At 41.9% G+C, this 13,876-nt stretch overlaps 1 protein-coding gene across 3 annotated transcripts in view; it reads right to left on the bottom strand.

Annotated features, from left to right (window-relative positions):
* LOC126336364 (dehydrogenase/reductase SDR family member 11-like) overlaps window positions 1-13,876 on the bottom strand; it is a 477,124-nt gene that overhangs the window by 357,489 nt on the left and 105,759 nt on the right. For 2 of the 3 annotated variants that reach the window (XM_049999970.1, XM_049999962.1), the window contains exon 6: window positions 9,634-9,819. The exons of the other annotated variant lie outside the window; for it this stretch is intronic. In XM_049999970.1, the coding sequence (XP_049855927.1) occupies window positions 9,778-9,819 (42 nt within the window). In that variant the 3' untranslated portion in view covers window positions 9,634-9,777. Of the gene's footprint in view, window positions 1-9,633; window positions 9,820-13,876 lie in introns of those variants that run through there. 3 annotated transcript variants of the gene reach the window in all.

Here is a 13,876-nt window from a genome sequence, read left to right as displayed (position 1 = left end):
CGTGGCTTTTCCTATCTGGTTTGAGAATATCGAAGCACAAACAAATAAGTAATGATAATATAATGTGATCAGTCTATACAAACTTTGCGCGCTTGACAATGGCTTCATTGTAGGTTTAACCTAGAGTGTTTTTTCTGAATACATTTCTTCATCGGACTTCGTACTGGACCTTTGATATAGTTTGTAACACGGTACCTTTAACCTTGCCAAGACTGCGTTTAATTGTAACAATATCTCGCAACATAAATGAAACACAGGATTAAATAATATCTGTTTTCAAAAAAAATAATAATTAAGTAACATAGACACTTACATTAATTCGGTTGCTGTGTGCAACTATGAGTACGCCTAATGAGTCTGCGTCTGATAGAATAATGGCGGTGTGCCAAATAATTAACTGCAGCCGTAGCGTGGCCGAGTGGTTCTAGGTGCGTCAGTCCGGAACCGCGCTGCTGCTGCAGTCGCAGGTTCGAATCCTGCCTCGGGAGTGGATGTGTGTGATGTTTTTAGGTTAGTTAGGTTTAAGTAGTTCTAAGTCTAGGGGACTGATGACCTCAGATGTTAAGTCCCATAGTGCTCAGAGCCATTTGAAGCATCTGCAGCGATAGCAGATATGCGCCCGATCAGGACGGCTTACAGAACAAAAAGGTGCCGTCTTCACGGCAAGACAACTGAACTGCGTAGTTATTAGAATCTTTTAATGGTTGCACGCCAAAATCGATACAACCGCTTATACTAATTAATATCTTAAATATTTCTTTATTTATATTCTGAACTTTTATCTACCTTTTTTGCTATGTATCCACGCCCATCCTGCATATGCGCCTTTATAAATAGCTATGTTTCCCGCTGACTGTCTGTTTGTTCGTCCGACTGTTAAGAATCCCTTTTCTCAGGAACGAGTTGACGTTTGAAGTTCAAATTTATGATGTATTTTAAGGTCTATGTTCCCTTTGCTGTTGAAAAATTGTAAGCTTGTAAGTAAATACAATTAAAAGGTGCGGTAATTTATGTTATATGTTTTGATAATCGAAAACTTACTCATCAAAGTTTGTAGGGTGCTTTCCGTTGTCCTAGAATTTTTGGACAACTTACGCGAATTCAGCCAGGTAATATTTACAGCGACTGCCGATATTTCGGCGGGATTATAACCTGACATTTTCAAGGCACAAACTGCAACGGACAGGCGATGTAGAAGCAAATTTAAAACGTCTATTCCTAGAGTAATTTAGGAAAGGTAACACACACATACACACACACACACACACACACACACACACACACACATACACACACTCCCACTGAACACTAGCCCCACCGAAGATGACCAACGTCAGAGGTATATATAGTGAAAGACAATGAACTAGCAGGTGACGTAATACTGGCACTGTCCCTCTGTTATTTCACAAGGAAGAGAACCTCATGGTAGGCAGAATTTGAATCCCTTTTTAGAACTTCTGAATTCAATAATCCAGAACTTTAGTTTTAAAGTGGAGGTGGTTAGGAGGAAGCGTGGTTGACCATTGGGACATGCAGTTTACCGGAAACATACTCACGCCGACTTGTATTTGTAGACTGATAGTTGTCATCATGCTGCTCAGCGTGAAGGGGTACTTCGTACCTCAGTACACAGGGCACATGTCGTTTCCGACACTGAGACTTTGCCAGCTGAGCTGGTCCATCTTGAAGCTACATTTCGTCAGACTCATTATAGTGAAAAACAGATTGAAAATGCTTTCCGCTATCGACCAACTGTGCATCGGGTGACTGGTGATAATACTGAGTCGACACAGAAATCTACTGCCTTTTTGCCTTAAAAGGAAGCACTTCCAACAATATTGGTCGTTTTTTACGGAAATACGATGTGGAATGTGTTTTCCGATCTCCATATAACATTGGAGTGCTTTTGGGTTCTGTTGAGAATGATCTTCGTTTGCTTAGGCGGGTGTATATCGCATTTCTTGTAGCTGTGGCATGGCGCACATTGGTCAGACTATCAGGACCATGGAGGACCGATGTACTGAGCATAAAAGGCACACACGATTGTAGCAACCAAGTACATCTGCTATTACCGACAATTGTTTTGATACTGGTTTGTTGTATAACGAGATATTGGCATGCACGTCCAGATATTGGGACAGTGTTATTAAGGAATTTATTAAGATTAAATTAGCGATCAACCTTGTAAACAGGGATGGAGGATTTTGTTTCAAATCTGCTTTGATTCCTACTCACCTCGTACTCTTTCGCTATCAATACCTCTGACTTTGGTCATCTTTGGCGGCACTAGTGTTCAGTGTGTGTGTGTTATCTTTCCTGAATTGCTCTAGGAATCGAGGTTTTAAATTTGCTTGTACATCGCCTGTCCGTTGCAGTTTCTACCTTGAAAATGGCAGGGTATACTCTCGCCGAGATATCGGCGGTCACTAAATATTACCTGGCTGAATTCCTGTAAGTTGTTTGAAAATTGTGTACTCCAGGAGAAACTCAGGTAGAAGCAAGAAGCAAGCTTTCACATTCAAGTAAAGTAAAAATTCCGAAATATCTTAATTTCTAGTTATATGACACGAAAAAAAATATCGCATTTTTTTATCCGTCTGTTTGCTTAGCTGTCCGTCCGTTAAGGTTCTTTTTCAAGAAGCAAGGTTTCACAGTACAAGTAAAGGCAAAAATCCGATATTGTTTGTTTGTAATTATATTACAAGAAAAACTTACGTCCTTTGCATTTGTTATCAGACTTCAGACCTGATATTAAAACATTTTCGAAATTCATGTATCGTGAATATAGTCGATTCGCGGAATGTATTAACTGTCTATGTACGAGGGTCGGTCAAAAAGTAATGCCTCCCATTTTTTTTCTACTTAAAAAAATTAAGTTAAGTGAAAAATTTGAATTTGGCGCCATTCCTCAAACCTTCTTCTGCAATCCACTGCAGTAGTAACTTTCTGTGTCAACAGGTGGCAGCACAGCAGAAGTTTGTAAGATGGCCGACATCAATGTTCGTTTGAGACAGCGTTGTGTGATTGAATTCTTGAATGCAGAAGGTGAAACGCCCATACGGATTCATGAAAGACTGAAGAAGGTGTATGGTGTTGTGACAGTGGATGTCAGCACTGTTAGACGATGGGTTCGTCGTTGTAAGGAAGCTGAAGGGCAAACACCGTTGACTGACGAAAAGCGGAGCGGCAGGCCGGTGAGTGCAGTGACTCCACACAACATTCAGCAAGTTGATGACATCATTCGTGGTGACCGTCGGGTGACTGCAGATGAAGTGTGTCGCATTATTTCTCTTAGTAAAGGCAGTGTGATCACGATTATTAAACAATTGGGGTACTCAAAAGTTTGTACACGGTGGGTTCCAAGAATGTTAACCGATCAGAATAAAGAGGCAAGGAAAACAATAGCCTCCCAACACTTGCAGCGCTTCCGTTTGGAGGGAGATGAGTTTCTGAAAAAAATTGTGACCGGGGACGAAACATGGGTGCATTTTTTTGAACCCGAATCAAAGAGGCAGTCAATGGAGTGGCGTCACACAAGCTCGCCGAGGAAGAAAAAATTCAAAACTGTGCGATCGGCAGGGAAAGTTATGGCAACAGTTTTCTGGGATACAGAGGGTGTGATTCTGGTTGATTTTTTGGAGCAGGGATGCACAATAAATTCTGTTCAATACGTCACAACCCTCAAAAAACTTAAAGCACGTCTTCAGCGAGTTCGCCCAACAAAATCAATGGCAGATGTTCTTCTTTTGCATGACAATGCAAGACCACACACCAGTCGTCACACCTCTGACGAGATTGTCAAAATTGGATGGGAAGTTTTGCCTCATCCCCCATACAGCCCTGACCTGGCACCATCAGACTTCCATCTGTTCGGGCCACTAAAAGAAGCTCATCGTGGGATTCATTTTGAAGATGAGGAGGCCGTCAAAACATCCGTGCGTCAATGGCTTAGGAAGCAGAGCTGTGATTTTTACCGTGCTGGGATACATGCCCTTGTTCAAAGATGGACCAAAACTGTAGAGATGGGCGGAGATTACATTGAAAAATGACAAAATGATCCTCAATGTTGTGGTTTTCAACTTATGTAATTGCATTTAAATTTCCTGACAATTAAACATAGAAAAAAAAATAGGAGGCATTACTTTTTGACTGACCCTCGTATGTAATTAAGTTTATATGAAACCGTCAGTGTGCGAGTCCTACTCGCGCCTGACCTATTGTATCCCTATCTTTTTTCGTCTATGAGTAAACAGAATTAACTATGTTCGTTCGTCGCTGTCATCATAACTTGTGAAGTGTTCCCAATTTTTACTTTCTTCATTTTGAATTGTTGCGCCTTTCATTATCATACTGACACCATATTTGTTTTAGGATTCTCCTAAAAGCCGAAGAGCTGGAGAGACATAAATTTTGCATAGACAAGGGAACAGGAATAATGTAGACACTGATAATGATACTCCTATAGTTGTTTTGAAACATATATTTAAATGTGCACAGAACTTAATTCCAAATAATTTTGGGAACTAAAATTGCGGTATGATGAATTGTAAGTAGGCTGTTTAGGTTTTTATATTGGTAACGCCACTTAGCGCTCTGTATGAAAATGACTGGCTGTGCTGTGTGCAGTCTGTGGCTGGGTGGCATTGTTGGAATAGTCGCTATTGTAGTGTTGGGCAGTTGGCTGTTAACAGCGCGTAGCGTTGCGCAGTTGGAGATGAGCCGCCAGCAGTGGTGGGTGTGGGGAGTGAGATGGCGGAGTTTCGATAGCGGATGATCTGTCTGTGTGTCCGTCAGAGAGAGTAAATTTGTAAGACTGGATGTCATGAACTGTTATATGAACACTATTAAGGTAAATACATTGTTTCTTTTCTATCAAAATCTTTCATTTGCTAACTATGCCTATCAGTCGTTAGTACCTTCAGTAGTTTGAATCTTTTATTTAGCTGGCAGTAGTGGCGCTCGCTGTATTGCAGTAGTTCGAGTAACGAAGATTTTTGTGAGGTAAGTGATTCATGAAACGTACAGGTTATTGTTAGTCAGGGCCATTCTTTTGTAGGGATTATTGAAAGTCAGATTGCGTTGCGCTAAAAATATTGTGTGTCAGTTTAGTGATGATCAGAATAAGTAAAGAGAGAAACGTCTAAGTACGTTCAGTTTTGCTCAGCTGTTAGAAAATCAAATAACGTAAGGCGTTTACCAGCACAGTAATTCATAATTTTCCAAAGGGGACGTTTCAGAATTTACGGTCCATATTTTGAAATTCACATCAGAGCCTGCTTTACACAATACAACGAAATACACACTTTTGTGTCATAAGCTAATTTGCCGCCGTTAACCTAAAATTTATTTTTCAACGCACTTTATCAAGGTCTCACTTCAAGAGAAATCAAAAATTATTTCATGAATACTCGTAGCTACAATGCAGTATTTGCCGTGGATCAGTTCTGAGGATAAAATTTCAGTTTTACATAGAGTGCTCACTTTAAGAGGGATGGCATTTGTTATCACGGATCAAGACCACTGTCTCAGTTGGTCGAATTTCGACATACTAGCACTACAAAAAGTATTTTCTCAGAAATTTCTTCTTCCATTTATAGCCTATGTTCCTTACCACTTCAAATTATTTCGCGAGGATAATTCCTTAGCTTTTTTATATCCTCCGCCTCCAGTAACTTGCAATCTCGAACCATCCCTTAGCTGTCATTTCGTGATCAATACATAGACTAAAGGGGCCAAAGAATGAATATCTGTCTCATATCCTCTGTAATTCGAGCACTTTGTTCTTGGCCTTCCACCATTATTTTTCTCTTTTAGTTATAGTATGTATGCGTATAACCCGTCTTTCCCTATAGCTTGCAACTGTTTTTTTTTTTTTAATCTCACGCCATTTTAAATTTTCGAACCCTTTTAGGGTCCGGCTTCCATTATCAAGCACAACATCGGAATGCCCCCCCCCCCCCCCCCCCCCCAGTGTCTTTATCTTTCTGACAGCCAAACTGATCATCATCTAAGAGCTTCTCCGTATTATTTCAGTCCTTCTGCAACTAATTTTTGTCTGTAACTCGCTTGTAGAAGCTGTTAGGCTGACTGTGCATAAGTTCTCGTATTTGTCTATTCTTGCAATTATCGTGAGAGTCTTGATGATGTTTTCCCGCTAAGTTTTATGGTGTGATTGCTACATCCCCCAATAATTTTGGAAATTCCCAAGGAATTATTAGCACTCTCAATAATTGAAATGCTTTGGAAAATATGAAAGATGGTCATGTAAAGAGAACACTGGCTTGTTTACCTAATCGAACCTGACAAATGAACTGATAGTTGCTGCTAAAAATCCATGACCTTTAACTACCCACTTTCTTGCCTGTTTTGTCTTGCGAAATGCAATACTTCCTCATAAACTTTATTTTCTATATTCATAATAATTTTCATCTTGATATTTTGTGTTTCAAAGTTTAATTACTTCATTTTCTCTTTTTTCAATAATCTCTGTGTACGTTATGAAAGAATCTATTGCAGTAACCACTGACGTATATGTCTAATTGAATACACACCAAATAAACAGTGATATTACAGATTTATCGATCTAATCTCTTCGCATTACTTCGGCACAGGACATTGGGCAGAATTTCCTATGGTGCAGAGTTGAACGCACAACATTAGGTATTGAGTTTTCGATTGATCTGATAAGTACCGCCGTGCCAAACTTAAACACGATCTGCTATTTTCATTTCGGTTGTGTAAGATAGGAAATGAAACAGGTCTGAAATCTGACGAATAGAGCATACTGTATGGGAAAGGGGGAGGGGGTGTTGCGATGGCTGGTGTGTTTACAAGGGGCAAATGTAACGAGGCAGATAGAAGAAAAAGCAAGCAAACTCTTTATTATTTCAAAAGCAATCACCATAAGTATTAAAACTCTGAGACAAGACGTTCGATGCCTTCATGTAAAGGTATTTGCGGTTGCCTACGGAACAATGGTGGTACCCAGATTTGCACCACCGAAGCAAATCGACGGAAACGAATGTTTTCCTTCAGAGCTACAAGTACACTCCAGTTATGCTTTCATCCGTGAACTTCTCCACTTCCTAAAAAGAAATCCGTCATGTATGGTCAGTACTTTTTACTCTCAATTGGCAGCTCCCTTTTACAAACTGGAATAACAAAGAAAAGGGATACATCTTGGTGAAGTAATTTAAATGTAATATATCGTGATAAAATTATAGTTCTCCTTCTTCTTAGACTTACAGCTTCATTCTCCACGGGAAATAAATTATCACGTTTTTTTCCGTCCTACTAAGAGAAATAACCCGTAAAGTGGAAAACAAATTAAAGGAAAGAAGGTGGACCATTAACGTTCTCTCAGCTTTTTGTTATAACTTTAGTGCAGTTGACTTAAACATTTTGAGACTATAAACTCTAGAAGTTAACTGAATCTTCTAGCGTAAGAATAAATTTCGTTTAGCACTTTTACTGTTACTAGGCTGTTAAACTAAAATGTCTTTTGTGCTCAGGTGATCTTCATGTAAGTGTTAAAGAATTTTAAAAATTAATTGAAACAAGGTTTCTGTAGGACTGTTCTTGATTCTACACGTCTGCGTATATACATGGATCATATTTTGCACTTAGTTTCGTATTTGTCAGTATTTTCCATCTTTCTTTTGTGTGTTGCTGCAGTAAGTTTAGCGCTTCTTTCTGTTACATATGTTTTCACATTGTATATGTCATTCTGCTACAGATCATCATTACTTACTATTCTTCTCTCGAAGTTCGGCTTCATTTGGTGGATGTGATGGGTCATCTGCTCAGAATACAGTGTTTTGCTCCCCAGCCTTTTTATGCAGTTCGTGGAATTCTTTGTGATGAAACACAGAGACTAGCGTGATTTCATTGTCTTTCTTTTCTCTTCTATTTTTTTTTTTTCATTATCTAAAATGGAGTTGAGATTTGCATTCTCAGCTTCTTCGTTACTTTTCCTGTCTGTTTTGAATAAACTATTGTTGTGGTCTGTGTGCTTTCATTGGTCATAGATTGGTAATCACATTTGTTTTCTGCTTTTTCAGAATAGTTATTTACACTGTTTTTCAGCTGTTATTTGCTTTCGTTAACGCTTGTTGGTATCTTCACATGCTCTTCCACTTCCACATGTACCTTACCGTGTTCCTTACACGTGTATTATCAGTATCGCCGATAAACTTCTGTTCTCTTTTGGGACTCGTCTATTGAGTTTCTTTTACCAGCAGTTTGATGGCTCTTCATTTTGTTCGCGTGTTATTCTGCGATATTTTGTGCAATCCTATCATCATGTTTTTTTGTATTTCCAGGCCCCAATGCGTCAATGCAGTGGTCTGCACACCATAATACATCGATCAGCCAGAACCTACCTGATAGTCGGTATGTTCAGCTTTGGCACGGATAACAGGTCAACTAATTCCTGTAAATAACTGTATCGTTGATGATGAACTGCATCTTGTGTGGAAGTACCCAATAGTGTTTGGTTAGTGTTGTTACGTAACATTTGTATTCGGTTAGAATTGTTGTCTCTCTCTCTTTCTCTATCTCTCTCTCTCTCTCTCTCTCTCTCTCTCTCTTTCTGTGTGTGTGTGTGTGTGTGTGTGTGTGTGTGTGTGTGTGTGTGTGTGTGTTTGATGTGGTTATCATGTGCGTTCAAATACAAAATAAAATGGACAGATCCACGATTTAGGACCCAAATACATCAAGGAAGATTGCCGATAAAGGATCTGGAAGTGCACTGAAAACCTGTTGTGGCTTCTGGCAATGGGGAACGGTTCGTGCGTGACACTGAGTAATGTGATTGGTGGAAATATCACTTTCAAGGCGTTGCTCTACGGTCATGGTTGTCATCCATGCATGACACCAGAATATGGAACCAGCTGGGTTAGTGATCTCTCGTCTTATAAGTCTTATAACCTTTTTGGGACTGCTGGTGAATCACCTGTCAGCCATCTTTCTAGCTTTTCCACAGAGAGAATGGAAGTGTAATATATCATAAATGATGCTTGAAATTATTCGATTAATTTCGTCGTCTTTCCTAGAAATAAAGTTCAATGAAATACGTTACCAACTTTGAGATTCAAAATCGCACACCATTAACGAATGTTATGAAACGTACTGTCATTCTGAGTCTTTCTTTCTTTCTTTTGCAAATGCCTTGCCCCGCATCTTTGCGTAGGATCCGCACAGTTTAGTCGGATTTGGAATGGTGAATGTTAAGGGGAGGCTGGATGCTCTACCTGCCACCCCCCCCCCCCCCCCGCCCCATACCTCCCAGGCCGGTATGAGTGTAGCCCAACTGTCTGCACCTAGTGTAAACTATGAAATAGGGCGAACATGTTTCAAATGTCCGCGAGATGGGTAACTGAGGAGGAATGTGGGGACCAGTCCGGTATTCACCTAATGGGATGTGGAAAACCGCATAAAAACCACATACATGCTGGCCGGCACACCGGCCCTCGTCATTAATCCGCTGGGCGGATTCGATCCGGGGACTGCGCGCTTACCCGAGTCCAGGAGGCAGTGCATTAGCGCTCTCTGCTACCCTGGCGGGTCGTACAGTCATTCTGAGTGTTTCATCGAAAACTATGCTAGGTATAAAAATAATACACAGATATACAATTTAAAAGAAACTGTTTATTCCATAGAACATTTCCTATTACACAACTGCATCACAGCATTACTGATCCCTCATCAATAAGTCTCTAGTAGAAATACTGAACGCGACACAATCGTTGGTAGAGGGATACGGGATCTCACTTTACCTTAGAACGGTTGGCCAGTTGGCATCACAATTATATCGTGCACCTGCAACAAGAATTGAGACATTATGGGTAAGAGCTTGCAAATAACTGACCTACATAACTGTATTTTAAGATAGACACTGTTTTTTTTTGGGAAGAGAGGATGCCTCACTCCCAGTAACATTAGATGTGAATATAATTAAGACACTAGTAGAAACGTTTTGCTACATGACCCCAACTTTTTAAAATAACTTCCTTTACGTTCCATTCATTCGTTTATCAGTGGAATCCCAGTCAAAAACAATTTCTTGGTGCAGATATTTCCTGGTAGTAAGGCGTATTCCGTATCTCACGTCCGTATTAGCTCTTCGCCCATAGAAAACTATTTACATTCCACATAAGTCATTGTTTATGTTGTGGTTGGCAGGAGAGCCAACACCGTGTTACTAGAGGAGGCCGAAAGGCACGCGATTTAGCTCACTCAGGCTGCTGTGAGGAATGATTCACAGTATCAATAGTAACTGATAATGGCGCCTTGCTAGGTCGTAGCAAATAACGTAGCTGAAGGCTATGCTAACTATTGTCTCGGCAAATGAGAGCGTAGAAGTCAGTGAACCATCGCTACGAAAGTCGGCTGTACAACTGGGGCTAGTGCTAGGAAGTCTCTCTAGGCCTGCTGTGTGGCGGCGCTCGGTCTGCAATCACTGATAGTGGCGACACACGGGTCCGACGTATACTACCGGACCGCGGCCGATTTAAAGGCTACCACCTAGCAAGTGTGGTGTCTGGCGGTGACATCACAGTTTAAACAAGACTTAGTGACAAGCATTAATGCTGTAGAATACAGTGGTAGTGATCAAGAATTTTGGAAGCCTACTGCAGCTGTACAGAAAAGACAAATATTTGAGTGGTGCCTCCGACTACTGGAGTGATGAGAAACCAGCTGCCAGGACTTTACATTGAATACACGACTTTTAGCGTACCCTGTGGGTGTTGGCTGTCTCTTTTTGGCACTCAAAAATTTTCCATTTGATGGAGGTTAACTCCCTCGCTCAAACTGGGGCTACTTACGAACACCACCGTAACGATCAGCGGTTCCGTCATTCAGAGCACAGTGAAATAAATTTCTGTTTTTCCGACAGGTAATAATACTCGCAGTAGACCTCACCCTCCGTAAACTTGGTTTGAACGACTCATTCGGTTGTCGGTGCACTCAGTGCTTTGCATCATTTGAGAAGAGGCAATGTAGTGACTCACTGGATTAGGCTATGAGTTGCGATCCAATTGCTCTCATGTTTCATACGTTAAAGACGTGCAAATGTGTGTGACACTGTAAGAATGTCCTTTTCTGAGGTAACCGACTCCAAGCGTACACTAATGTTTAGAATAAACAGAACACCTTGAACGACTAGAGATAAGACGTTAAAATTCACAAGATATGTACATCAGTATGTTGTGCAGAAATGATTAGAACTTGAACCATGTCGACCCGCGTGTTCAAGATCTACATTGAGATCGCAGCGCAACGCCACCTACCGGTAAAATGTGTCTGCGGCTCTCGTTGTTGCTATAAACCGAAGGCGATGGGTCAGTGTGACTTGATCAGACGTGCAGGATGCCTTCCACACGTATGCGTGACCTATACCGTCAGATCAACGAGTTTGAAAGAAGGAGCGTTATGGACGTGAGAGCATATGATGCGTCCACCCGGGAAACTACTACTCGTGTAGGACGAATTGTTTTGGCAGTGCAGTGGGTGCGTGCAGGTAAATGATTCACTGAAGGCCGTAGAACACGACGAGATGGGTGAGGTCGCTCCACCCCACGAGAAGATCGACATCCCGTCCGAATGGCACTGCAGATCAGATCTGCGTCCTCCTCGACTCTTGGCGCAATAATGGAACAGCCTAACACATCGTACACTACCACGGATGACAGTCTGTCACCGTTTATTATGGCATGGGTTAAGTGCGCGTTGTCCAGTTCTCCGTCTATCTTTGACTAATGTGCAGAAACATGCTAGACGCCAGTGGTGTATGGAAAGACGTCACTGGCGACAGGAATGACATCAGATAGTATTTTCAGACGAGTCCAGGTTGTTGGGCCGTGCTGTGGTTCGCGTTGGTGCTGTTTACAGGGTTACGCCCTCTGTTGGAGGCCAGACGGTATCGTTTAGTTGTCATGGTGGCGGTTGTTCGTCTTCTTGTGTGGACTGGCGCCCACTCGATTTCGCAAGCGTTGCCTGTCCGCTAGTGGCAGCAGCGGCGGTTTTCGATATGTAGTAACTGTTGCCCTATCCTTGGGGCGACGTCGTTGTTTTTGGGAGTCGTGTGAGTGTGGTATTTCGGTTGGGGACTCAGGAGGAGCCAGGTCCGCACATTGCAAGAACACGCCAGGACCGCTTGCGGCGCGCATGGACTGCCGGATGGAAGGGCTGTGGTCACAAGGGTGCACGACCTCGTCGTAAACCAGATCCTGCAGGCTTTAAGATGACTGCGTTTCAATCCAGTTTAGGAACCTCCACCATTGTGACATCTCGCTATTCTCCCGTGACTTGGGTTCATGTTGCTGCTCGTAGTGTCGCCGAGGCGAAGAGCAGCGAGTGGAGTGCTTGGGGAAGGCGGATCTGATTAGCTTTCCTCCACTTCTTATTACTATTTATTGCGTTCAGCTTGTTACAATTTGTTAAGTTCAACCAGCGGTACGTTTCCTGCTTTGTGACCGCTAACGCCCCAGTTACCTGCCCCGGGGGTTAGTGCATGTAATGGCAGTGTACATTTCCTGGCCTTGCCTCTGCTATCCAGTAAGGCGTGCAGTTTTGACAGCTTTCTTCATTGTAGGCCGTTTGTGATTCTTCTAGTCTGGTGGTACTGATTCCTCTCTCGTTCCAGGCGCTGTAAGCACAGTATTCTGGGATCGTAGTGCACTCCGCCGGTTTCCGCTTTGGCGTATTGTTCCATAGTTGCATTTGGTTTATCGGACGTGAGGTAGCTTCAGCAAGATTATCATCAGTCATTCGTTAGAGTGTCACTAGTCTGAGTTACCATCCCGTGAAGTGGATGCAACTCTTGCCTGTCTATCGCATCGCTCGCGAAAGTGTTTGTTGCTGGACCTTCTCTGAGGTCGATTCCTGGAGCACCGTCTGTGACTGGTCCTTGTGTTTTATTAATGTATTATTTATTACCATACCTTGTAATGCCTACATTAACGGTTATGTATCTCTAGTAGTTCCTGTCGCATTCTGGAATAAATCTAGCAGTGTAAGGGTTGTGTTACAAGGTTACCATCATATTATTTCACCCGTTTGGTGGTCAGTTGTTCGTTTCTTTTAATTAACCTTTGCTTGTATTTGCTGTTTTACAGCAGGTTTCTAGATTTTTTATATAATTGCCGTTCCAGGCGTGCAAGGCCTTCAGCCGTGATCTGCCATTGCTGGTGTCTGATACCTTCTGCTGTGTTTGTGGCCACTTACTTTTTAATATTTCAATTCCTGTAAGTTGTAATTGCAATGAGTTCTTAAACATTCTTAATTTATTGCCATTCTTCGCGTGTAAGGCCCTCAGCCGTGATCACAGTGGCTTTTTTTTGCATGATATGTGTCTGTATTTTATGGTAATGTGCTAAATTGCAACGCACTGAAATCACTATTATTTTACAGAAAAGGTATTCATTAATAACGTGTGGTATTTTTTATTTATTGTTGAGTCTGCAATTACTGTTTTAAAAATAAATGTGTGTAACTGTAAAAGGCAACCAATGGTATCTGATTACGACCCCGTCCACAATCGTAACCGAATCCTGCCTTCCCTTGACCACCAGCTTTTAGCTGTGTTTGTTTGAAAATGTTGGCCGCATTTTGGTTCGCAGCAATGGTTCAAATGGCTCTGAGCACTATGAGACTTAATATCTGTGGTCATCAGTCCCCTACAACTTAGAACTACTTAAACCCAACTAACCTAAGGACATCACTCACATCTATGCCCGAGGCAGGATTCGAACCTGCGCCGTAGCAGTCACGCGGTTCCGAAATGAGCGCCTTAACCGCGAGACCACCGCGGCCGGCTGGTTCGCAGCAGACAGGAGCGGCTAACAGTGACTGCATTCACATAAGACATACAATG

This window comes from Schistocerca gregaria, chromosome 2 (assembly GCF_023897955.1).
Source record: "Schistocerca gregaria isolate iqSchGreg1 chromosome 2, iqSchGreg1.2, whole genome shotgun sequence".
Taxonomy (NCBI): Eukaryota; Metazoa; Arthropoda; class Insecta; order Orthoptera; family Acrididae; genus Schistocerca; species Schistocerca gregaria.
Note: the sequence above shows the minus strand (reverse complement) of the source record. Positions and strands in the feature narration are given on the sequence as shown.